This window comes from Oncorhynchus mykiss, chromosome 12 (genome assembly GCF_013265735.2).
Source record: "Oncorhynchus mykiss isolate Arlee chromosome 12, USDA_OmykA_1.1, whole genome shotgun sequence".
NCBI lineage: Eukaryota > Metazoa > Chordata > Actinopteri > Salmoniformes > Salmonidae > Oncorhynchus > Oncorhynchus mykiss.
Window position 1 is genome coordinate 53,694,811 of NC_048576.1, and position 24,965 is coordinate 53,719,775.

General features: G+C 41.5%; 2 protein-coding genes across 3 annotated transcripts in view; both read right to left on the reverse strand.

The window, feature by feature from the left end:
• Positions 1 to 4,809: 4,809 nt before the first annotated feature.
• Positions 4,810 to 5,962, reverse strand: il4/13a (interleukin 4/13A). Its single transcript, NM_001246341.1, is given in 4 exon segments — positions 4,810 to 5,164; positions 5,308 to 5,409; positions 5,567 to 5,629; positions 5,787 to 5,962. Coding segments are annotated over 4 exon segments (438 nt in total). The 5' UTR covers positions 5,946 to 5,962; the 3' UTR covers positions 4,810 to 5,050.
• A 128-nt stretch (positions 5,963 to 6,090) lies between these two features.
• The window catches only part of rad50 (RAD50 homolog, double strand break repair protein), a 50,692-nt gene continuing 31,817 nt past the window's right edge, over positions 6,091 to 24,965 (reverse strand). For both annotated transcript variants that reach the window (XM_036937789.1, XM_036937790.1), the window contains exons 21-26: positions 24,724 to 24,851; positions 22,387 to 22,611; positions 11,393 to 11,478; positions 10,837 to 10,982; positions 8,943 to 9,076; positions 6,091 to 6,720 (exon numbers count right to left, since the gene is read on the reverse strand). In XM_036937789.1, the coding sequence (XP_036793684.1) occupies positions 6,534 to 6,720; positions 8,943 to 9,076; positions 10,837 to 10,982; positions 11,393 to 11,478; positions 22,387 to 22,611; positions 24,724 to 24,851 (906 nt within the window). In that variant the 3' untranslated portion in view covers positions 6,091 to 6,533. The remainder of the gene's footprint in view (positions 6,721 to 8,942; positions 9,077 to 10,836; positions 10,983 to 11,392; positions 11,479 to 22,386; positions 22,612 to 24,723; positions 24,852 to 24,965) is intronic.

Here is a 24,965-nt window from a genome sequence, read left to right on the forward strand (position 1 = left end):
GAGTTAAGGTTGCTTGGGATGTTTTCATGGACTGGTCAGAGAGACGGTGCTCGACAGAATGGGGATGAGAGCACTGTTTAATTGCGGCAGACTGACTCCCGGACGGTGTTCTGCACTGCGCACCCCTCCTCTCCCTCTTAGCCTATCCTGGTTGGTTAAGTCTTCGGCAGTCCCTGTGAGGAGAGCGAGTGGGGTAGGTAGGGGCGATGGCAGAACCAAGACACCGCCATCTCAATTATTCATAAAGTGCCAGTAGCAACAAATGAGAATGTGACTAATTTGCAGGCAGACAGCTACCTCTGTGCATTTTATTAGCCTTCTCCTACTTTTATCACATGCCAAGCCATTCCAGGAATCAGCCCACAGCTCTTCCCAAGCATGTCATCGAGTCATCCAGAGGGATTCTGTTACTAGGAAACACGAGGCTGCCCTTCAAATGTGAACTTCGTGCGTCCTCTATTCCTTCCATGTCCTCCCTCTCTCTACCCCCCACTTTTCTTTGACTTTCCTTTTCCCTCAGCCTGGGTTTTTCATGAACCTTTCTCTCTGGTGAATGCATTTAATTGAGATGTTTCAACAAAGGTGACAAAGGTGTGTATGTATGACCGTGGATGCTTGCCATAGCCACTGTATAAATTACCGACATTATCAAAAACAATCTTTCCCACCTTGGCTACCATCATATCCGTGTACATTTCTACATATTGTACAGTACTAACCAGTTGCATAGAGTACATATGACACCCAGGTGGGGATTGTTTTTGTCACTTTTAGACTCTCTACATGTGAGGAACCTTGTTACATAACTATTTCAAAGGTTGTTCTACTGGGAAAGAAATTGTAAAAAATTCCATTCAATCTATATTTGGGTATTTGTTTCATTAGTCCACTGTTGATACAGTCCCAAACTGTTTTGCATGCCAGCAATCAAGTTTTCAAGATATAGAACTTTCAAAACACAGAAAGTGTCACAGTATGATGCATTTTGCATCATATGATATCTTTTTTTTTTTTAAGCACACTGAAATATTAACTGGGCTACATGGAACCTCTTCCTCTCTCTTAATACTAAACAATACAGCTAGCTGCCCAGAATTGTTTCTCTCCATAGGCTCTTGAATGGCCTCTACATTATGCATGGTGCAGTGGTTATATCAGGCAATTTGTCCCCTGACCTCCCACACGGATACTCTGTTCTTCATTTCAGCACCAGCACAGCAGAGACTCACAACAGTCCAGACTAAAATCTATGGTTACCCTTGGACCGAACACCTAAATGCTACAATTTGACCGTATGCAAATGTGTGCTGCTGCATGTGTGCAGTTCGCTATCTGTAGTTACCATCACCGTTTGGATACAATTTGTTACTAGGGAAAACACAGTACTGAAGATACACATTTAAATCTGTTCTTATAGCTCACATGAAACGATACATATGTGCAAAGCCAAGAGCATAAGTATATTTTCTTTCTCTATTTTGTAGTTTTGTTTTACAGTCAAGCGTATGAAACAATGCTCGAATGTCTTCTTTCACTGTGCCATCCAATTTAAACAGTCAGAGGAGAGGGGGCTTCTGGGAGGACATATAGCCTGGGATGCCACCTGCTTAATTCACCGCCCCCAATAACAGTATTATACACCGCATGCATAATTTAACAGCGCTCCATTATAAAAGTGCCCTGAGAAATGAGATTAACCCACTCAGAAATAACTCACACTGGCGTGATTTCCTCAGAAAAGCACTTGAAAGAGCTCATGAAAGCAGAAACCAGATGAACACATCTCTTCACAGTCTTTAGAAATCTTATCCAAAAAGTGAACCGAGAGAGGGAGAAAGGTAAGAAGCTTTCAAAATAGCACGGCCATCTTGTCACGCCTCTACTTCTCCAAGTCGATCACATCAGATGGGTTCACTTTGTGACCTGTGGAGTTTGACAGTAAGGTCTTGTGACAACAGGAGCCCATAGAAAGCGTCCAAACCAAAGCACTAGAGTGGGCTGCAGGCACATTATTGTCACGAGTTCATGCTGTCACTCTCCATGGACTGACTTTTGAAGAGACATGAAAACAGTGCGAGTCCATAGAGGGGCCCCGGGTTATCCTACAGCAGATGCAGTCATTGGTCCCCTGCTCCCCAGGCCTGAAGGCTGCCCTGGGGCTAAACTCCCCAAAGCACAAGATGAAAAACCCTGCCAATGAATCAGGGTGAGGCGTACAAATAGCTAGTATTCCTGAGCTCAATTATGTGGGGCTTTTATATGTGGTTCTACCTGCACAGATCAGATTCGATCTGGGAAGCCTGTGTGATCAAATTGAACCGAAGGGCAGATTCCATAGCCTCTGGGCACCAGCTCATTACTGTTTTATTAGGGATTCCCTGTGGGATTGTGATCCTAACTGTACTATAGAAAGATAGATAGGGAGAGGGAAACCTTCCTTCATATTCGGTTAACACCTTATTTGGATAGTTCATCTGTAGTTGTTGTAAAGCTACAACTACATTCAGCTGCGGGCCAATTCTTTCTTGAGCGGATGGTCAGGGGGCCGGAACACAATTACAGATCATTTCTAGACTGCAAATTGACCGCAAGAAGCCCAAACAGATAACATTGGACTAAAACATCATTTTAAACCTTGCTTAAATTTGTATTAGATCACATCTCTATTATGTGTGGGAATACTTTGTAACAGATTTCCAAAATTAAAATGTATTGGAGTGGATTTTCTGGTCTTTTATGTCCAAAAATAAATATATTTTAAAATAATCTTTGTTTTCTTGCTCAAATTTTTTTTGGGGGCCAAATAAAATCACCTGCGGGTAAATTGGCCGGCAGTTGGGGAACACTGCTCTACAGACTATCAGTAACATTTCAACTATCTACTAACCATAACGCTTACCCTTATTCTAAACCTAACCCTAGCAAGCAGTTGCTTGTCAACACAGTTTGTTGATAGTGTGACCATCTGTAGAGCATTTACAGACAGACTATCCAGACTATCCAAATAAAGTGTGAGCTCTGTAGCTAAGCCAAAGAGGTTTCCTTGAGACATACAAATAAGGGCAGCAAGGATGCGCAACACTCCAGAATATATCAAACTAAATGTAGCTCACCCATGTTTACCTTTAACAAATTATGAAATATTAAGCAAAGCTGAATAATTCAGTATCGCCATGAATAGTCATATTCTCTCCGCCTCAATGAGTTCATAGGTCAGTGAGAAGCACCACCAGCAGGCCGCAGTGTTGCACTGTAAAAAGTGGCAGTGACAACAGAGGGAGGAAGCTGTTGGTTTTATTTATACTGAACAAAAATATAAAACACAACATATAACAATTTCAAAGATTTCACTGAGTTACAGCTCATATGAGGAAATCAGTCAATTTAAATTCATTAGGCCCTAATCTATGGATTTCACATGACTGGGAATACAGATATGCATCTGTTGGTCACAAATACCTTCAAAAAATGTAGGAGCGGAGCAGAAAACCAGTTAGTATCTAGTGTGACCACCATTTGCCTCATGCAGCACGACACATAAGTTGATCAGGCTGTTGATTGTGGTCTGTGGAATGTTGTCCCACTCCTCTTCAACGGCCGTGCGAAGTTGCTGGATATAGGCGGAAACTGGAACACGCTGTCGTACATGACGATCCAGAGCATCCCACACATGCTCAACGGGTGACATGTCTGGTGAGTATGTAGGCCATGGACGAACTGGGACATTTTCAGCTTCCAATAATTGTGTACAGATCATGCTGAAACATGAGGTGATGGCAGAGGATGAAAGGCACGACAATGGGTCTCAGGATCTGTCACTGTATCTCTGTGCTTTCAAAGTGCCATTGATAAAGTGCAATTGTGTTCGTTGTCTGTAGCTTATGCCTGCCCATACCATAACCCCACCGCCACTATTGGGCATGCTGTTCACAACGTTGACATCAGCAATCCGTTCGCACACGCAGTCCACGGTTGTGAGGCCGGTTGGATGCACTGCCAAATTCTCTAAAACGAGGTTGGAGGCAGCTTACGGTAGAGAAATGAACATTAAATTCCCTGGCAACAACTTTGGTGGACATTTCTGCCAATTGCATGCGCCCTCAAAACTTGAGACATCTGTGGCATTTTGTTTGTGTGACAAAACAGCACATTTGAGTGGCATTTTATTGTACACAGCACAAGGTGCACCTGTGTAATGAGGTGTAATCAGTTTCTTGATCGTCCATCCACCTGACAGGTGTGGCATATCTTGGCAAAGGAGAAATGCTCACTAACAGGGAAGAAAACAAATTTGTTCACATTTGCGAGAACTTTTGAGCGTATGGAACATTTCTGGGATATTTTATTTCAGCTCATGAAACCAACACTTTTACATGTGGCATTTATATTTTTTGTTCAGTGTAGTAATGAGATAACACATGAATGATTGCATGCCAGTAGTGAAGCTCCTGCTGTCTCTACTGTATGGCCTCCCTTCAGAGCTCACTTTGCATCAATTCAGTGATCATTGTCCAGGGAAGGAAGGGAGTGGCAAAGTGCATTCACTTCAAAAGCTCTTCATTCCCAGCATTTACATTATGTCCCACCAGATAGATGTAGAGCATCTCACATCAAATCATGGCTAGCAAACACAAAGTAATGGCGATTTCAAGGGCCATGAGAATACAGTTGAGTAAAATGTTAGTAAATTTAGCTACTGTTTCACACCAGCCCTGCCATTTCAGTGGAAATTAATGACCAGTCTAACCTGACCATTGACAATTCATGGAAATCCTGGAAAATGTGTAAGTTAAAAACAAGACTTTGAACTTTAGTCATGAAAAACCTTTATTTCAGTACAAATATTGTAATATAAAATTATGCATATTATTTAACAGGTGTGCATTAGATTATCAATATGCTACTCAGGTAAAATAAAAATAAAAAAGATTAACATTATATAATTAAAATACTTCCCTTGGTAAAGTCATTTAACGCCACTTTAACTTAAATAAAACGGTCAACAAACAATAAATAAGCAGATTAGCATTGTGTTGAGATGTTGTAGATCTCATGGTTTGGAGTTGATTTTTTGGCCACATTCTTTTAGGTCGAGGAGAAGTCTCCTCAGCTCTACCTGGTTGCCCTCCACCTGGTCTTGGCTCTTCACAACGGTGCACTTCTGCTGTAATAAGAGAGCATCAGACATCAACACCAAAGACTCACTCACCCAGCGCATGTGCCTTCATTTGGTCACGTCTTCTTAAGAGGGAGAAACCACTGCAGGTCAATGAGCTGCTTTATTAATAGAACACTTTAGTAACTTACAAGTTTGTTGTAAACCCTCAGATGTCGGACAATCTTTCCCTCCTCACCAAACGCGTCATTTTTCACGGAGGCCAAGATTGTCTCAGCTTCGCAGAAGAACTCCTGTAAAATAACATTGGTTTCGTTAACGAAAGTTTCCACATATTCAAGCGCCATACATAATCTTTTTTTTTTTTTTACATCAACTGTTAATATTTTTCAATTATACATCTTATTAACACCAACATGTCGAAGGGGGCAGAACATTTAATCACATCACCTTGCACTTTGTGGTGGTCGCAGTCAAATGTGTTACATCTATGAGTAATGTTTCCAGAAGTTCCTGGAGTAAAAGACAACTGTGAGAGGTTTGTTGCACACTTTTAAAATGTCAAAACAATAAGGCAGAGGAATCTTATAGAATATAAGAACAGCGTGGCTCTTTGCCATTATCAACAAGCTAACCCAAAGTTTGTTGCAGCTGTTTGATCAGCTCTTACCTCTGACAGAGTGTGTGTGTATTGTCCTGCCATGCTAATAATTGCCTCTAAATTGGAATTGTGACTTCTATGCTGCCGGTGCGCTGCAGCGTTGGCAGGCAGAGTTCCAGAGTCAAATAGCACCATCGCAACAGAGAGGAGAAGGATCGCCGTCTTCATCTTTGGTTGGGTTGATTTGCCAAAGCTAAGTAGTACTAAAGAAGTCCTTGTACTTCAGAGAAGTTGAGGTGCAGCAGGTAATAATTTAATGCCAAATGTGAGGACTACTCAGTGAACAGATTATTTATACACAGGACCCAGGATATTTTCCCCCCACACATTTTATTGCAGTGTCAGCTGATAGACTCAAATATACAGTTTGAGACACATTATGAATATCTTGATTGAGATGTGGTTGATTAGCAAGCGTCACCAAGACCAGAGGCGTTTCGCCGAATACCGGATAAAAGTGGTAATCAACGACGGGGCCTCAAGGTCTTATCTACCAATTAACTTCATCCTGCCAAAGAACAGAAATCCCTCCTAAATCAAAGGACGTGAACAGAAACTACTATGGTCTTCTTTAGGCACAGATCCCAACGCCAACTGGAATACAGTACTGTAGTGCAGCTTTTTATTCGCTCTCGAGTCAACTAAGGCATTTTATATATATTTTTTTAAATAACATTTGTAGTGCCATGTGCCTATTATAACAATCATGGCCTTGATAGACTAGTATCAATCAAGTCTTTGGATGGTGTCTGACACTCAGTGCAGGTAGGAGGTGAGGGAGGAGACACTGCATTTGGTGATCTCAGAGCACTGGTCCATGTTCTTCCTGATACGGTAGAAGTGTTCCACGTAGCTGGAGCGTCCCATGAGCTCCACAAAGTCCTCGTCATGGGTGATGATGAGCAGCTGGAAGTTGCGCTGGCGTGAGCGGCTCTTGATGATTCTGAGCAGAGAAAAGTAGTGTCAAAATATTTGTACAATAGTATTCCTATACTATTAATGTACTTTTCTTCAATGACAACACCCACTGCACGAATCAACACCCACTGTACAAGGGGGATGAGCGCTAGAATGAAACTACTCTGGTCTTTAGGAGGGCCAAGTCATTGAGAGGTGTAGAAGAGTCATTATATAAGGGCTGGTAGAGCCCCAAAGACTAGACTGGATTTGAAATGATGAAAAGACAGTAAGCTAACTGCAGAGAGGGGGAGGGAATAGATATTAGATACATCAATAGATATGACTTTTGTGGTCAGAGAGCCCAATGTCTGAACCAGTCAGGTTGTCTATGGTAATACCGATGGGCTATACCAGGTCTAGCGTGTGACCACGATTATGTGTGCAAAGTCAATAAGCTGGGTCAAGCCAAGGGAGTCAAACAGGACAAGGAATTCAGTGCAAAACTGTCATTGCCAGAGTCAACATGTATGTTGAAGTCTCCCAACAGCACCAAGGAGGAGCACAGAGTGGTGATGAGTTCAGTTAGAAACCATGGGTTAGGTTTGAATCAGACAGCTCAGTCAAACCCTGGATTAAGTTTGGGACAGACAGTTCAGTTAGAAACTCTGGGTTAGGTTTGAATCCGACAGTTCAGTCAAACTCTGGGTTAGGTTTGGGACAGCGGTAGATGAGATAATAAAAAAATTGCTGGGGTGATACGTTTCCAGATTGCAAAGGACTTGGCCCAGCAAAATTAGATGACAACTAGAATTAATGTGCGTGTCCTATGCTGAACTATACAGCTGAAATCTGGAATTGTGAAAGAATCCCATAATGTTTCTACATGAAGATACAGTGAGCTCCAAAAGTATTGGGACAGTGACAAATATTTTGTTTTGAAATTATATAATGACTGAGGTTAAAGTACAGACTGTCAGCTTTAATTTGAGTTTTTTTTTCATCCTTATCGGGTAAACCATTTAGAAATGACAGCACTTTTTGTACATAGTCCTGCCATTTTAGGGGACCAAAAGTATTGGGCCACATTTACTTACATGTGTATTAAAGTAGTCAAAAGTTAAGCATTTGGTCCCATATTCATAGCGCGCAATGACTACATAATGCTTGGATGCATTTTCTGCTCGTTTTGGTTGTGTTTGAGACTATTTCGTGCCCAATAGAAATGAATGGTAAATAATGTGTCATTTGAGTCAACTTTAATTGTAAATAAGAGAATATGTTTCTAAATGCTTCTACATTCAAGTGGATGCTACTACCATGATTACAGACAATCCTGAATGAACAGTGAATAATGAGGAGTGAGAAAGTTGGAGGCATAAATATCATACCCCCCCCCCCAAAAAAATGCAAACCTCCCCCTTATTGTAATGGTAAGAGGTCAGCATGTCCTGGGCATATGATTTTTGTGAATCTAACTTTCTCATTCATCACTCATTCTGGACTATCAATAATCATGGTAGCATCCACATTAAACGTTTTTAGTAACATATTCTATTCTTATTCACAATAAGGCTACCTGGGGCGGCAGGTAGCCTAGTGTTTAGAGCGTTAGACTAGTAACTGAAAGGTTGCAAGTTCGAATCCCCGAGCTGACAAGGTGAAAATCTGTCGTTCTGCCCCTGAACAAGGCAGTTAACCCACTTAACTGCCTAGGTTTAAAAATATTTAAAAAAGTGACTCCAAAACAACTTTTTTTTTACCATTCATTTCTATTGGGTGCAAAATAATCTGAAACACAAACAGCAAATGCATCCAACAAGTTTGTAGAGTCACATTGTGTGCTTGGAATATGGAAGTGAATTTGTCCTAATACCTTCATTCCCTAAAATGGGGGAGAGGACTATGTACAAAAAGTTGCTGTAATTTCTAATCCGTTCACCCGATATGAATGAAAGTACCCTCAAACTAAAGCTGAAAGTACCCTCAAACTAAAGCCGAAAGTACCCTCAAACTAAAGCTGAAGGTACCCTCAAACTAAAGCTGAAGGTACCCTCAAACTAAAGCTGACAGTCCGCACTGTAACCTCAGTCATTATATAATTTCAAATCCAAAGTGCTGGAGTACAGAGCCAAATCAAAAAAAGTGTCACTGTCCCAATACTTTGAGCTCACTGTAGTTGAGCTTTCCTTGGCGTGCATACGTTTGCTCAAAGCAAGGGAAATGGTGCCATTCAGATGTAGCAGGCTATTGGACAAATGGACTCACTCCACAAGGGCGTGTGCGAGGGACTCGATGTTCTCCCTGTCTAGGTTGGTTGTGGGCTCGTCCAGGGCCAGGATGCCACAGTTCAGACAGAAGGTCTCAGCCAGAGCCAGACGGATGATGAGGGAGGCCAGGACCTAAACATACATGCACACGGACACGTCATCATCAAATTTACCAACACACTGCCACCCCTATATCCATAAGGGGATAATGCCCTCTCTTATAGCTACAGTGCCTTGCGAAAGTATTCGGCCCCCTTGAACTTTGCGACCTTTTGCCACATTTCAGGCTTCAAACATAAAGATATAAAACTGTATTTTTTTGTGAAGAATCAACAACAAGTGGGACACAATCATGAAGTGGAACGACATTTATTGGATATTTCAAACTTTTTTAACAAATCAAAAACTGAAAAATTGGGTGTGCAAAATTATTCAGCCCCTTTACTTTCAGTGCAGCAAACTCTCTCCAAAAGTTCAGTGAGGATCTCTGAATGATCCAATGTTGACCTAAATGACTAATGATGATAAATACAATCCACCTGTGTGTAATCAAGTCTCCGTATAAATGCACCTGCACTGTGATTGTCTCAGAGGTCCGTTAAAAGCGCAGAGAGCATCATGAAGAACAAGGAACACACCAGGCAGGTCCGAGATACTGTTGTGAAGAAGTTTAAAGCCGGATTTGGATACAAAAAGATTTCCCAAGCTTTAAACATCCCAAGGAGCACTGTGCAAACGATAATATTGAAATGGAAGGAGTGTCAGACCACTGCAAATCTACCAAGACCTGGCCGTCCCTCTAAACTTTCAGCTCATACAAGGAGAAGACTGATCAGAGATGCAGCCAAGAGGCCCATGATCACTCTGGATGAACTGCAGAGATCTACAGCTGAGGTGGGAGACTCTGTCCATAGGACAACAATCAGTCGTATATTGCACAAATATGGCCTTTATGGAAGAGTGGCAAGAAGAAAGCCATTTCTTAAAGATACCCATAAAAGTGTTGTTTAAAGTTTGCCACAAGCCACATGGGAGACACACCAAACATGTGGAAGAAGGTGCTCTGATCAGATGAAACCAAAATCAAACTTTTTGGCAACAATGCAAAACGTTATGTTTGGCGTAAAAGCAACACAGCTGAACACACCATCCCCACTGTCAAACATGGTGGTGGCAGCATCATGGTTTGGGCCTGCTTTTCTTCAGCAGGGACAGGGAAGATGGTTAAAATTGATGGGAAGATGGATGGAGCCAAATACAGGACCATTCTGGAGGAAAACCTGATGGAGTCTGCAAAAGACCTGAGACTGGGACGGAGATTTGTCTTCCAACAAGACAATGATCCAAAACATAAAGCAAAATCTACAATGGAATGGTTCAAAAATAAACATATCCAGGTGTTAGAATGGCCAAGTCAAAGTCCAGACCTGAATCCAATCGAGAATCTGTGGAAATAACTGAAAACTGCTCTTCACAAATGCTCTCCATCCAACCTCACTGAGCTCAAGCTGTTTTGCAAGGAGGAATGGAAAACAATTTCAGTCTCTCGATGTGCAAAACTGATAGAGACATACCCCAAGCAACTTACAGCTGTAATCGCAGCAAAAGGTGGCGCTACAAAGTATTAACTTAAGGGGGCTGAATAATTTTGCACGCCCAATTTTTCAGTTTTTGATTTGTTAAAAAAGTTTGAAATATCCAATAAATGTCGTTCCACTTCATGATTGTGTCCCACTTGTTGTTGATTCTTCACAAAAAAATACAGTTTTATATCTTTATGTTTGAAGCCTGAAATGTGTCAAAAGGTCGCAAAGTTCAAGGGGGCCGAATACTTTCGCAAGGCACTGTATCTGATGAGCAACAGGAAGTAGGTAAAGCATCCAGCACTGCACCTTCTGGCCGGCACTGCAGCGACCCCTCATGTCCAGCGCCGTGTCTCCCTTCACCATCACCACACGGTAGTTATAGGTCCTCCTCTTCACTCCCGCCCCGGAAGAATTCTCATCCACATCAGAGCGGATCTCCACATACTCAATGTCTGGAGAAGAGCAAGGGAGCAAGAACATTTAGACTTAAAAATCGATAATCACATGACAAATTGATACAGTATGGGGTGACAACACAGCCGCAAAGCGTGGTCATTATGCAGCAGGGCTGCCCAACCCTGTTCCCGGAGAGCTACCGCTCTTTAGGTTCTCACTCCTAATCTAGCACACCTGATTATAAAAACGAGTTGGTTGACAAACTGAATCAGGTTAGTTACAATTTCTATTGGGCAGTCCTGTTAAACAGCATACTGCTACACCCTGCTAAAGTGATACAAGATGGATGGGGGTTGGAGATAAATTGGATACTTTTATTGAAGTTATAACATTATGAAATATATATTCCACGCAGGCACATGATTTCAGTTGAGCACTTAAACTAAAACCACACTCGCTCAGAGACCTTGTCCTCGGTATGTGCTGCGCCAGAGGTCCCGGATGATTTTGTTGATCTCCTCCATCTTCATACTGTGAAACTTCATTATGGTTCTGTAGAAGAGGACAGTGGGTACAACTGAAAATGGGCAAAAACTCTGGATAAGATGACATTGGCATTGATGCCTTTCAACAGGATTAGGATTAGAAATTTCAAAGTGGTAGTAGTAGATTTAAGGGTATTATAAAATAGTAACTGTTGTGGATATTAATGTTAAACGTATCGTTTCATTTCTAGTTTGTGACAGTTCAGTCAATTTATCAAGATATGGATTATTGTCCGTATCACCCAGTTCTAGGTGGGTGCAAATAAAAAAAGATTACCAGGCGTTACGGTTTCTCTTGAAATCCCGGCGACATTTGGTATGGCCAGAAAGACACCATTATTCTGCTTACTAAATTAAATCTACAGGATGTGACCATATCTGTACGTTTCTTAGAAAGCTGTGATTACCATCACCATGAGAAGCTCATTGGGCTTGGTTTAGGTAACATAATGGGACAAGAGCTCCTTCGTATCAATCTATTACTTTTCATGTTCAATTGGCCAAACAAGAAAATGGCTCATTAAGGTTAGTCAATTGGAACACAGAGTGATAGTTGCTGATAATGGGCCTCTTTAGATATTCCATAAAAATATAGTCATTTGTATTTCTGATCAATTTGATGTTATTTTTAAATGGAGAAAAATTAGATTTCTTTCAAAAACAATGAAATATCAAAGTGACCCCAAACCTTTGAACGGTAGCGTATATATATATATATTTAAATAGTATCATGGACAAAAGACAATGGCATGCATTCACTTCCAACTAAATGCAAACTCACAGGGTTGACTCACACTGATTTCATGGGCTCTACTGTATGCTCTGCATGGGATATATGATAAGAACCAGAGAGCTGATCCTCCCTACCACCGCTGTGCTGCTGGCTTGCCTGCTGATGGCACTAAACCAACGAAGATGATATCTCAGTGAGAGAGTTGAGCTGTCACTTCCTCTCAAGACCTGCATTTATGCAGGCTACTCATTCAGTCTACCATCGATAGGGCAATAGAATGTTGATATATGCACTGTACTTGCACTGTGTATTCGGAAAGTATTCCGTTGCCATCCCCTTTTCCAAATGTTGTTACGTTACAACCTTATTCGAAAATGTATTAAATACACCCCCCCCCTCATCCACACACACACACACAATACCCCACAATGACAAAGCAAAAACAGGTTTTTGCAAATTTACAAAAAAACAAAACAGAAATACCTTATTTACATAAGTATTCAGACCTTTTGTTATGAGACTCGAAATTGAGCTCAGGTGCATCCTGTTTCCACTGACCATCCTTGAAATGATTGAACAAGGTAACCAAGAAGCCGATGGTCACTGTGACAGAGCTCCAGAGTTCCTCTGCAGAGATGTGAAAACCTTCCAAAAGGACAACCATCTCTGTAGCACTCTACCAATCAGGCCTTTATGGTAGCATGGTGGTGGCAGCATCATGCTTTGGGGATGTTTTTCAGTGGCAGGGACTGGGAGACTAGTCAGGATCGAGGGAAAGATGAACGAAGCAAAGTAGAGAGCGATCCTTGATGAAAACCTGCTCCAGAGCACTCAGCACCTCAGACTGGGGCGAAGGTTCACCTCCAATAGGACCCTAAGCACACAGCCAAGACAACACAGTGGTGGCTTCGGGACAAGTCTCTGAATGTTCTTGAGTGACCCAGCCAGAGCTTGGACTTAAACCCAATCGAACATCTCCAGAGACCTGAAAATAGCTGTGCAGCGACTCTCCCCATCCAACCTGACAGAGCTTGAGCGGATCTGCAGAGAATGGTAGAAACTCCCCAAATACAGATTTGCCAAGCTTGTAGCGTCATACCCCCCCAAAAAACTTGAGCACCAAATGGTGCTTCAACAAAGTACTGAGTAAAGGGTCTGAACACTTGTGTAAATGCGATATCCTTTTTATTTAAATGTGCAACAATTCCTAAAAACCTATTTTTGCTATGTCAGTCTGGGGTATTGTGTGTAGATTGATTATGGGGGAAAAAAACACAACTAAATCGATTTTAGTAGGCTGTAACGTAACAAAATGTGGATAAAGTCAAGGGGTCTGAATACTTTCCAAATGCACTGTATTACTGTCATTGTGCAGATATGTATTTGGTATTTTATTAAGATCCCCATTAGCTGTTGCAAAAGCAGCAGCTACTCTCCCTGGGGTCACAAAACATAATGACATAATACAGAACATCATTAGACAAGAACAGCTCAAGGACAAAACTACATACATTTTTAAAAAGGCACACAGCCTACAAATCAATGCATTTACGAACTATCTAGGTCAAATAGGGGAGAGGCGTTGCTTTATCCGTTTTCTGAAACCAGGTTTGCTGTTTATTTGAGCAATGAGATGGAAGTTCCATGCATTCCCCTCGGGGAACGCCTTGCCATAAGAGGTTTTAACTGTGGTTGCTGATGCGTATTTGGTTGAATCATCAGCATACATGGACACACATGCTTTGTTTAATGCCAGTGGCAGGTCATTGGTAAAAATAGAAAAGAGTATAGGGCCTAGAGCGCTGCCCTGCAGTACACCACACTTTACATGTTTGACATTAGAGCCACTTCTATTAAAGAAAACCCTTTGAGTTCTATTAGATAGATTGCCATATTGTGGATTCAGAGCTGAGGTTGAAAAGCCATAGCACTTAAGTTCTCAACAACAGGTTATGGTCAAAAACATCAAAGGCCGCACTGAAATCTAACAGTACAGCTCCCACAATCTTATTAACAATTTCTTTCAACCAATCATCAGTCACTTGTGTCAGTGCAGTCAGTACATGTTGAGTGCCCTTGTCTGTAAGCATGCTGAAAATCTGTTAATTTGTTTACAGAGAAATATCATTGTATTTGGTGAAACTATTTTTTCAAACAGCTTGCTAAGAGCTGGCAGCAAGCTCATAGGTCTGATGTTAGAACCAGTAAAGACCTCTTTACCACCATTGGGTAGCGGAATTACTTTGGCTTCCCTCCAGGCCTGAGGACAAAGACTTTGATCTAGGCTAATTACCCGTTGCACAATCCCCGTTGCACAATCCAAGAGCGAAAACTTGTAAACTCAATTCTTATCTTGAAGGGCAGAGAAACAGTTTCATGTAATGACTCACTTAATGTCAAAAGATCTTCTGTACATTTTGTGGTAGGATAATTCACCCACATAAGCATGACTAGTGAGTCCTGATTAGTGTCACATATCCTGGCATCAACACCTAAACTATTGAAAACAGGAGCATTACGCACAGCAGTTCACCTTTTCCTTTATCAGATTTTAAGAGTGGTTACCAAGGGGGGACAAAATGGCGCCGTAGAGAGAACACTGTTTCAGCGAGCTCCCGTGGCATTCGTAAATTTATATTTTTACATTAATCTCCTAGCTTGAAAAAGTGGTAGAATTGGCTAAATAAATTATCCTATAATGAGTCTTGACGGCTATTTCGCAAAAATCTCAAAACTCGAGAACTCGAGCAAAACCACCACCCCTGTAGATGTGCATGAGGAGCTAGCTAACGTTAGTGAAGCTAAAACCATTGCGGATCCAGGCACAATGGACCTGGTGATTCAAAAGATGACTGATAACTAAAGTGATGAATGTTAAGATAAGAACGGTCTTGGAATCAATAGCAGGCCATTCAGCTGAACTACAGAGGGTTGTGAAAAATGTTGAGGCGGAAGGAAGAATTGCTGCAGTGGAAACTTAAACTACATTTATGGACGCTAAGATAAAAGCACTTGAGAAACAGGTGTGCGAAATGGCGGAGCACATTGACGACTTGGATAATCGAGGACGCAGATGCAATATTCGTGTTGTGGGACTCCCGGAAAATTCTGAAGGGACACGTTCAGTAAAATTCTTTGAGGAATGGATCCCTGGCTACCTACAAATGAACACCAAGGCTGGTCGTGTGAAGCTGGACAGAGCCCATCGCTTCTCAAGCACCGATACCCGGTCCCAACCAGCGCCCACGGCCGGTGTTATAAAGTTCCACAACTTCATCGACAAGCAGCGTGTCATGGACGCGGCTAGAAACATCGGCTCTGATGGTAGTCAACGTAAAAGTTCAAAGGTCTCATTCTTCAAGGATTATTCCACTGCGGTTGTACGAAGACGCAAAGCGTTTGATGAGGCGAAGGCTCGACTCAGGAGAATGAAGATGGACTACGCACTGTTGTACCCGGCCACATTGAAGATTATGGTCAACGGATCGCCTAAAAAGCTCTACACACCTGAAGAGGCTGCTGCATTTACTGACTCTCTCGGGTAAATAACTTTAAGCTGCACCTCCGCAGCATTGGATAGCTTTGTTTATTTTTGGTTGAATCTGATCATGAAACAGTGATGAGTCCTCATGTACTCCGTTAGTCCTCACGTACTCTTTCCATACATATAAAGGATGAGGCTATTGAGAGGCAATGCGGACTTAAGAGTCTACATTGGAGAGTTGAAATCCCCTGCATGTTAGCTAGTGGGAAAACCCCCTTTTGGATCTTTACGTTTAATTTTTGGGTTTAGTATAGTTCGAGTTCAGGGTTCATATCGTTTGTTTATGCTCAGTGAGATAGAGGAGAGTTCAACACATGGAAAAAGGTACCACCCCACTTTTACAGTAGGATCCAGTCTGGATACTGAATGGTCAAGACACAATGGCAGGTAACAGACTGCTTGTATGTACATGGAACATTAGAGGAAGCCATAACCCCATTAAAAGGAAGAAGGTACTGTCTTTTTTGAAAAAAGAAAATATTGATATTGCCCTGTTGCAAGAAACTCATTTGGAGGATAAGGAGCACCTGAAATTACAACAAGTGGTCAAGTGTTTCTCATCATTTACATCCAGAAGTAGAGGTGTAGCAATTCTGGTGAAAAATAACTTACCACTTAAGGTCTTGAATTGTGTGAAAGATTAATTATAACAAAGCGATCAAATGTATGGTAATTTACAAGGGCAGAACATCCTCATAATTAATATTTACTTCCCCCCCTGCTCACCCCCCTGATTTCCTCAATAAGGTATTTCGAGACTTTTCAGAATTAAACTCAGACACTGAAGTGGTTGGAAGAGATTTTAACTGCTTGTTGAACCCCCTTATTGATAAGTTTCCCAGCGGTATAGCTTCACTCTCTCCTCAAGCTAAGTCACTTAAAGCTATCTGTGATGATCTGGGGTATGCGGATGTCTGGAGAGCTTTTCATCCCTCCAACAGAGAGTTCACTTTTTTCTCTGCACCTCATGGATGTCAGACTAGAATAGATTACTTTTTATGCCCAGGACGTCTTTGCAGTCTGTTATATCCGCTAGGATAGGAAGCATAGTCATATCTGATCATGCTGAGGTGATCCTGGACACAAAAATCAACGGGGCATTCAATCGGTCAAGACATTGGAGGTTGAATACAACCATTCTTAAAGACCATACATTCACATCATATTTTATTACAGAGTTTAAAGCATTTTTCTCTATTAACTCTCAATCAACAGATAACCACTCGCTCCTTTGGGAGACCTGTAAAGCGTATGCCAGGGGTCTGATTATGTCATACACAGCTACTAAGAGACGGAAAAAGCGTGAAAAGCAAAACATGTTAGAGGGTGAATTAGGAACTAAAGAGAAGGACTACATTAAAACTCCCACTCCTGCCCTATTAAAGCAAATATCAGTCATTAGATCAACGTTAGACTCTCTCCTAACACAGGACACTGAAAAGAAAATGAGATTTGTCAGGCAAAAGCTATATGAATATGGCGATAAGCCAATTGCTACTATTACTGATTCTAATGGTAATCATTTATATGAAAATAAATTGATAAGTGACTCATTTAAGAAATGTTATACAAACATTTCTGCCTCAGAACTGCCAAAGGATGCACCCAAATTAATGGAGAACTTATTTTGTAAGATTGAGCTCCCTACTATCTGCGAAGAACAGAGGTCTCTCCTTAATGCCCCTATTACCGAGGAAGAGATAATGTTCGCAATTAAGAATCTGCAAAATGGTAAGGCCCTAGGACCAGACGGGTTTTGTAGTGAGTTCTATAAAGAGTTCCATGGCCTGATCCTTGAGCCATTGCGTGATATGTTTAACCACTCATTTTCAAATGACCAGCTCCGTCAAACGCTGAGAGAAGCCAACATTTCACTTATTCTCAAAAAGGGAAATGTCCAGAGTCTTGTTCCTCGTACAGACCAATTTCCCTTCTGAATGTGGATAGAAAATTGCTTTCTAAAATTCTAGCCACAAGATTAGAGGACTCACTGCCACTAATTGTGAAAGGAGACCAAACTGGCTTCATTAAGGGTCGTAAGTCATGCAACAATGTCAGGCGGCTTCTTAATGTAATTCAAGCCTACTAACAAAGTGCTATGGATGGTCTTGTGCTCTCCCTAGATGCTGAGAAAGCATTTGATCGTGTGGAGTGGTCTTACCTATTATTTGCTCTAAATAAATTTGGTCTAGGGGACAACTTTATAAAATGGGTGAAAGTTTTATATGATGATCCTCAGGCTGCTGTCCTTACTAATGGGCTAAGGTCAAATAGCTTCTCTATACACAGAGGTACCAGACAGGGCTGTCCTTTATCCCCCCTCCTCTTTGCACTCATTATGGAACCACTGGCCGAGGCCATCAGGGTAACGCCGGCTATACAGGGGCTGCTCATTGGTGATGTTCACCATAAAATAAGCTTGTATGCTGATGATGTCCTGATATTCATCTCTAGTCCCGAGACTTTAATTACATCTCTTATTAATATTATTCAGCGAATTCTCAGGCTACAATAACCTAACTAAGTCAGAGGCTATGCCACTTGGTAGCCTACAATCTGTACCTAATACTTCTGCCCCCTTCCCTTTTAAATGGTCTCCCTCAGGTTTCACGTATCTGGGTATATTTCTAACTCCTAAATTCCAGCAAATGTACAAAGCCAATTTTGTTTCCTTGTTTGATACGATAAGACAGGATCTGGAGCGCTGGAACTCTCTCCCGATTTCTTGGTTGGGTAGAATATCCCTCTTGAAAATGAACATTTTACCTAGACTACTTTACCCAATCCAAATTATCCCAGTATTACTCTCCAATAAGGTAATAAAGGATGTAAATGGATGGCTAAGTTCCTTTATATGGAGTAAACGCAAGCCAAGACTTAAGATGGCAATATTGCAGCTGCCAAGTTCTATGGGCGGCTTGGACCTGCCCAATATCAGGTTCTATCAATGGTGTGCCCACCTTTGTTATATTTCTGACTGGATCACAAATGATGACTCCTCTATTTGGTTAGACATTGTGACTTCTCTTTCAAAATACCCCTTACAGCATATTTTATTTTTCAGAAGTTTCAAGTCTGTAGAAGATCACTGCAATAATCCCGTTACACTTAACACACTCAAAGGAGGTCAGTTCCATGCTTCCTGGGAAGGTCCAAACTAACCTCTGCTCTTACCCCAATTCTTAACAACCCAGATTTCAGTCCAGGATTGCTGGATGCTGGCTTTAATTTTTGGCTTAATAAGGGCATACGCAGGCTAAATTACTTATTTGCTGATAAGATTTTATTGTCATTTGAGCAGATGGTCGAGAAATATCGACTCCCAAAGCAGGACCTTTTCCGCTTCCTACAAGTAAGACATTATATTCTGAAGAGCACCACCTTAATTGGTAACCCTGATGTGTCTGTCATTGAAAGAATGCTTTTTTTCCCACAAAGGAAAATGTCTGTAAGTCTGTTTTATGATACTTTAAGGTCCTTTTCTGCTGTCAACACACAGTGGGTGAAACAAGTGTGGGAGAAAGAATTGTCTGTTACTATTGACGAAGAGATGTGGGAGGACATTTGGATATGCAAAAACAATATCTATATGTAATCGTACTAGAGCAATCCAATTAAGAATAATACACAGATTGCATATATCCCCAAATCGCAGACATGCTTTTAGCCCCACTTCCTCCTCCCCTCAGTGTCTTAAATGCAAAACTGATACAGGCACCCTAACACATTGTTTATGGTCATGTACCAAAATACAAAGATACTGGTCTGGTGTTCTGCAAGAAATTGAAAAGATCCTAGGGGTTGATCTAGAATTGGACCTAGTTTCTTTACTGTTAGGTCTCCCTAGTAGGCATGTTACTTCTGTGGGTTAAAGGAGGCTTTACAACATCCTTACCTTCGCAGCGAGGAAAAACATCCTTTTACAGTGGATTAGTGATGAGGTTCCTTCTATTAAAGATTGGCATAAGATACTATTTGAATGGGTGCCTCTGGAATATCTGACATGTACATTGCATTCTAAAACAGACCATTCTACAAAGTATGGGAACCTTATCTAAATGACCTAGAACCTGAGGTATCAGCTATTATGCTGCAAGGATTCTCTTAGAATGGCGGGGATCTATGTATTTCAGAACTACACTGTACGTTTTGTGTGGAACCTAACCTCTTGGTTTAAACTGAGCTTTTTTGTTTAATTTCTGTTTGTAAGTTTGTTTAAAATGTATGTATTGAGAGACGCAATGATGGGGATGGGGTGAGAGAAGCACCGAGCGGGAAGAGGAAAATGGTGTACGTATGTATGTGTGTGTGGTATGTGTGTATGTATGTGTGTATGTATGCGTGTGTGTGTGTGTGTGTGTGTGTGTGTGTGTGTGTGTGTGTGTATATATATATATATATATATATATATATATATATATGCGTAAGTGAGTGCTGTTTTTGTGTGCTTTGTCTCTGTTGTTGTATCTCTTAATATGGGTGAAAATTGTGAAATTCCAATAAAAATACTGTTACAAAAAAAAAAAAAAAAAAAAAAAAAAAAAAAGTGGTTACACCTACTCATTCCAGGATTTAATTTAATTTAAATAAATATATATATATATATATAACTATTTTCTACATTGTACACATGGAATCATGTAGTAACCTAAAAAAGTGTTAAACAAATCAAATAATATTTTATATTTGTGATTCTTCAAAGTAGCCACCCTTGTCTACAGTTTTGCACACTCTTGGCATTCTCTAAACCAGCTTCATGAGGTAGTCACCTGGAATGCATTTCAATTAACAAGTGTGCCTTGTTAATTTGTGGAATTTCTTTCCTTCTTAATACGTTTGAGCCAATCAGTTGTGTTGTGACAAGGTAGGGGTGGTGGTATTCAGAAGATAGCCCAATTTGGTAACTGACCAAGCCCATATTAGTGCAAGAACAGCTCAAACAAGCAAAGAGAAACGATAGTCCATTACTTCAAGACATTAAGGTTAGTCAATCTGAAAAATGTCAAGAACTTTGAAAGTCTCAAACAAAAAGCCCTATGATAAAACTGGCTCTTATGAGGACCGCCACAGGAAAGAATGACCCCGAGTTACCTCTGCTGCAGCCAATATGTTAGAGTTAACTGCACATCAGATTGCAGCCCAAATAAATAGTCAAAGTTCAAGTAACAGACATCTCAACATCAACTGTTCAGAGGAGACCGAGTGAATGACCAAATTGTTGCAAAGAAACCACTACTAAAGGACACCAATAATAAGAAGAGACTTCCTTGGGCCAAGAAACACAAGCAATTGACATTAGACTGATGGAAATCTGTCTTTTGGTCTGATGAGTCCAAATTGGAGATGTTTGGTTCCAACCACCATGTCTTCATGAGACGCAGAGTAAGTGAATAGATGATCTGCGCATGTGTGGTTCCCACTGTGAAAAATGGAGGAGATGTGATGTGTGGAGGTGCTTTGATTGTGACAGTCTGATTTATTTCGAATTCAAGACACACTTAACCTGCATGGCTACCACATCATTCTGCAGGTATACGCCATACCATCTGGTTTGCGCTTAGTGGGACTATCATTTGTTTTTCAACAGGACAATAACCCAAGCTGTGTCGGCCGACACACCTCCAGGCTGTGTAAGGGCTATTTGACTAAGGAGAGTGATGGAGTGCTGAATCAGATGACCTGGCATCCACAAGTACCCTACCTCAACCCAATTGCGAAGGATTGGGATGAGTTGGAGTGAAGGAAAAGCAGCCAACAAGTGCTGAGCATATGTAGGAACTCCAATATTGTTGGAAAAGTATTCCAGGTGAAGTTGGTTGAGAGAATGCCAAGAGTGTGCAAAGCTGTTATCAAGACAAAGGGTGGCTACTTTGAAGAACCTAAAATATATATTTAGATTTGTTTAAGACTTTTTTGGTTACAACAAGATTCCATATATGTTATTTTATAGTTTTGTGGTCTTCACTATTATTCTACAATGTAGTAGGTGTGTCCAATATGTTTTTGTTTGTTTGAATTTTACCCCATTTTCGTGGTATCCAATTGTTTAGTAGCTACTATCTTGTCTCATCGCTACAACTCCCATACGGGCTCGGGAGAGATGAAGGTTGAAAGTCATGCGTCCTCCGATACACAACCCAACCAAGCCGCACTTCTTAACACAGCGCGCATCCAACCCGGAAGCCAGCCGCATCAATGTGTCGGAGGAAACACTGTGCACCTGGCAACCTTCGTTAGCGCGCACTGCGCCCGGCCCGCCACAGGAGTTGCTGGTACGCGATGAGACAAGGATATCCCTACCGGCCAACCCCTCCCTAACCCGGATGACGCTAGGCTAATTGTGCGTCGCCCCACGGACTTCCTGGTCGCGGCCGGTTACGACAGAGCCTGGGCGCGAAACCAGAGTCTCTGGTGGCACAGCTGGCGCTGCAGTACAGCGCCCTTAACCACTGCGCCACCCGGGAGGCCCCATGTCCAAACTTTTAACTGGAACTGTATATGATCAGGAACTGGTATGGTTACACACCCTGTAAGTCAAACACACATGACCGCCTCTACAACCATGAGTCTTAAAGGAAATGGACCTATCACCACCACCGAACCACCCTCCTCCCTACCCATCCCCGTCAACAACTCACTGGTCTAGGGCCTTGTAGTAGATGTCCAGGTCCTTGTTGGCCAGCTCTGTGGTCCTCATGACGATCATCCTGTCCCGAAAGCGTTCGTCAGCCTTGCCGTACTGGTCCTCGCGGAGCTCCTTGCGGAAGCGGATGATCTCCTCCTCGAAGCCCTTCTGTCGGCCCAATGATACGCTGCGGTTCTTCTTCAGGTCGTCCACGCGCTGCTCAGACTCCCTGCGCTCACTGAGAACCAGGGGAGAGGGACAGAGTACTCAGAGATATTTCTCACACATTTCATGTTACAGTGATAAAAGGGACTAGAGGTCGACCAATGATGATTTTTCAACGTCGTTACGATACCGATTATTGGAGGACCCCCAAAAAAAGCCGATACCGATTAATCGGCCGATTTTTTATATATTTGTAATAATGACAATTACAACAATACTGAATTAACACTTATTTTAACTTAATGTAATACACCAATAAAATCAATTTAGTCTCAAATAATTGGCTTAAATAATGCAAAAACAGTGTTGGACAAGAAAGTAAAAGTGCAATATTTGCCATGTAAAAAAGCAAACTTAAGTTCCATGCACAGAACATATGAAAGCTGGTGGTTCCTTTTAACATGACTCTTCAATATTCCCAGGTAAGAAGTTTTAGGTTGTAATTATTCTAGGAATTATAGGACTCTCTCTATACCATTTGTATTTCATATACCTTTGACTTGGATGTTCCTATAGGCACTCTAGTATTGCCAGCCTAATCTCGGGGGTTGATAGGTTTGAAGTCATAAACAGCGCAATGCTTGAAGCACAGCGAAGAGCTGTTGGCAAATGCAGGAAAGTGCTGTTTGAATGAATGCTTATGAGCCTGCTGCTGCTTACCACTGCTCAGTCGGACCGCTCTATCAAATCAAGACTTAATTATAATCTAATAAAACACAGAAATACGAGCCGTAGGTCATTAATATGGTCAAATCCGGAAACTATCATTTCGAAAAAACAAAACATTTATTATTTCAGTGAAATACGGAACCGTATTTTCTCTAACGGGTGGCATCCCTAAGTCTAAATATTGCTGTTACATTGCACAACCTTCAATGTTATGTCATAATTATGTACAATTCTGGCAAATAAATTATGGTCTTTGTTAGAAAGAAATGGTCTTCATACAGTTCGCAACGAGCCAGGCGGCTCAAACTGCTGCATATACCCTGACTCTGCTTGAACAGAACGCAAGAGAAGTGACAATTTCCCTAGTTAAAATAAATTCATGTTAGCAGGCAATATTAACTAAATATACAGGTTTAAAAATATATACTTGTGTATTGATTTTAAGAAAGGCATTGATGTTTATGGTTAGGTACACATTGGTGCAGCGACAGTGCTTTTTTCGTGAATGCGCTTGTTAAATCACCCGTTTGGTGAAGTAGGCTGTGATTCGATGATAAATTAACAGGAACCGCAACAATATGCAACGCAGGGCAAGCTAGATAAACTAGTAATGTCATAAACCATGTGTAGTTAACTAGTGATTATGTTAAGATTAAACTTATAAAAAAATCAATCAATGCTAGCTAGCAACTTACCTTGGCTCAAATCAAATAAAAGTTTGTCACGTGCGCAGAATACAACAGGTATAGCAGACCTTACAGTGAAATGCTTACTTACAGGCTCTAACCAATAATGCGGAGGGAAAAAAAAGTGTGTGTAGGTAAGTAAAGAGATAAAACAACAGTAAAAGGTTCCTTGCTGCCCTCGCATAACAGGTAGCCAGCCTGCCACGCAGTCTCCTCGTGGAGTGCAATGTAATCGGCCATTATCTGTGTCCAAAAATGCTGATTACCGATTGTTTTAAAACTTCGGCCTTAATTAAATCGGCCATTCCCGATTAATCGGTCGACCTCTAAAAGGGACTGGTGTCTCCAAAGAGATACTGTGTAAAAAAGTTTGTATGAGCTGACACCACCACCTCTCTGACTCCCTATGCTCACTAGTAACCAGGGAAAAAGGCACACTTACAGCCTTATGTGTTGGCCTAGGGTATATTCTGGAGGTATTTCAGATGGGTCACTTTGTAACAGGAGTCCTACAAGGGTTGCATCTCCACCCAGAACGACTAGGTCATATGAACCGACACCACCAACATTAATTTTTTAAGACGTAATTCCAAATTCCAGCATCTGATTATTAGTTCAAAATTCAGGCAGGTATAATACAATCAATTCCATATTATCTTATGGAACCTGGGAGGCACGGATTAGCATCAGAAGCATACGTGGGTTTGAACATGTTGCGTTTTGGGACCACTCCCGGGTGCAGGGGAGCATGGTCAAGGAGGCGTTCTTACTTGCGTAGCTGCAGGACCTGCATGTTCCCCATATCCTTCGCCACAGCCTCTCGTTTTTTGGTCACGTCCTTCAGCTCCTCGATGCGCTTCCTCAACGTCAGGTTGTCCTGCAGCCAACGCTCTTGGACCTTCAATGATATCACACGGTCACCCAGATCTCAAGTTCACAGATTTCACCCAACACTACCACCTGTTTTCTTTGCTCCTTCATAAAAGCACACTGGTAACTTACTGAATGGGGG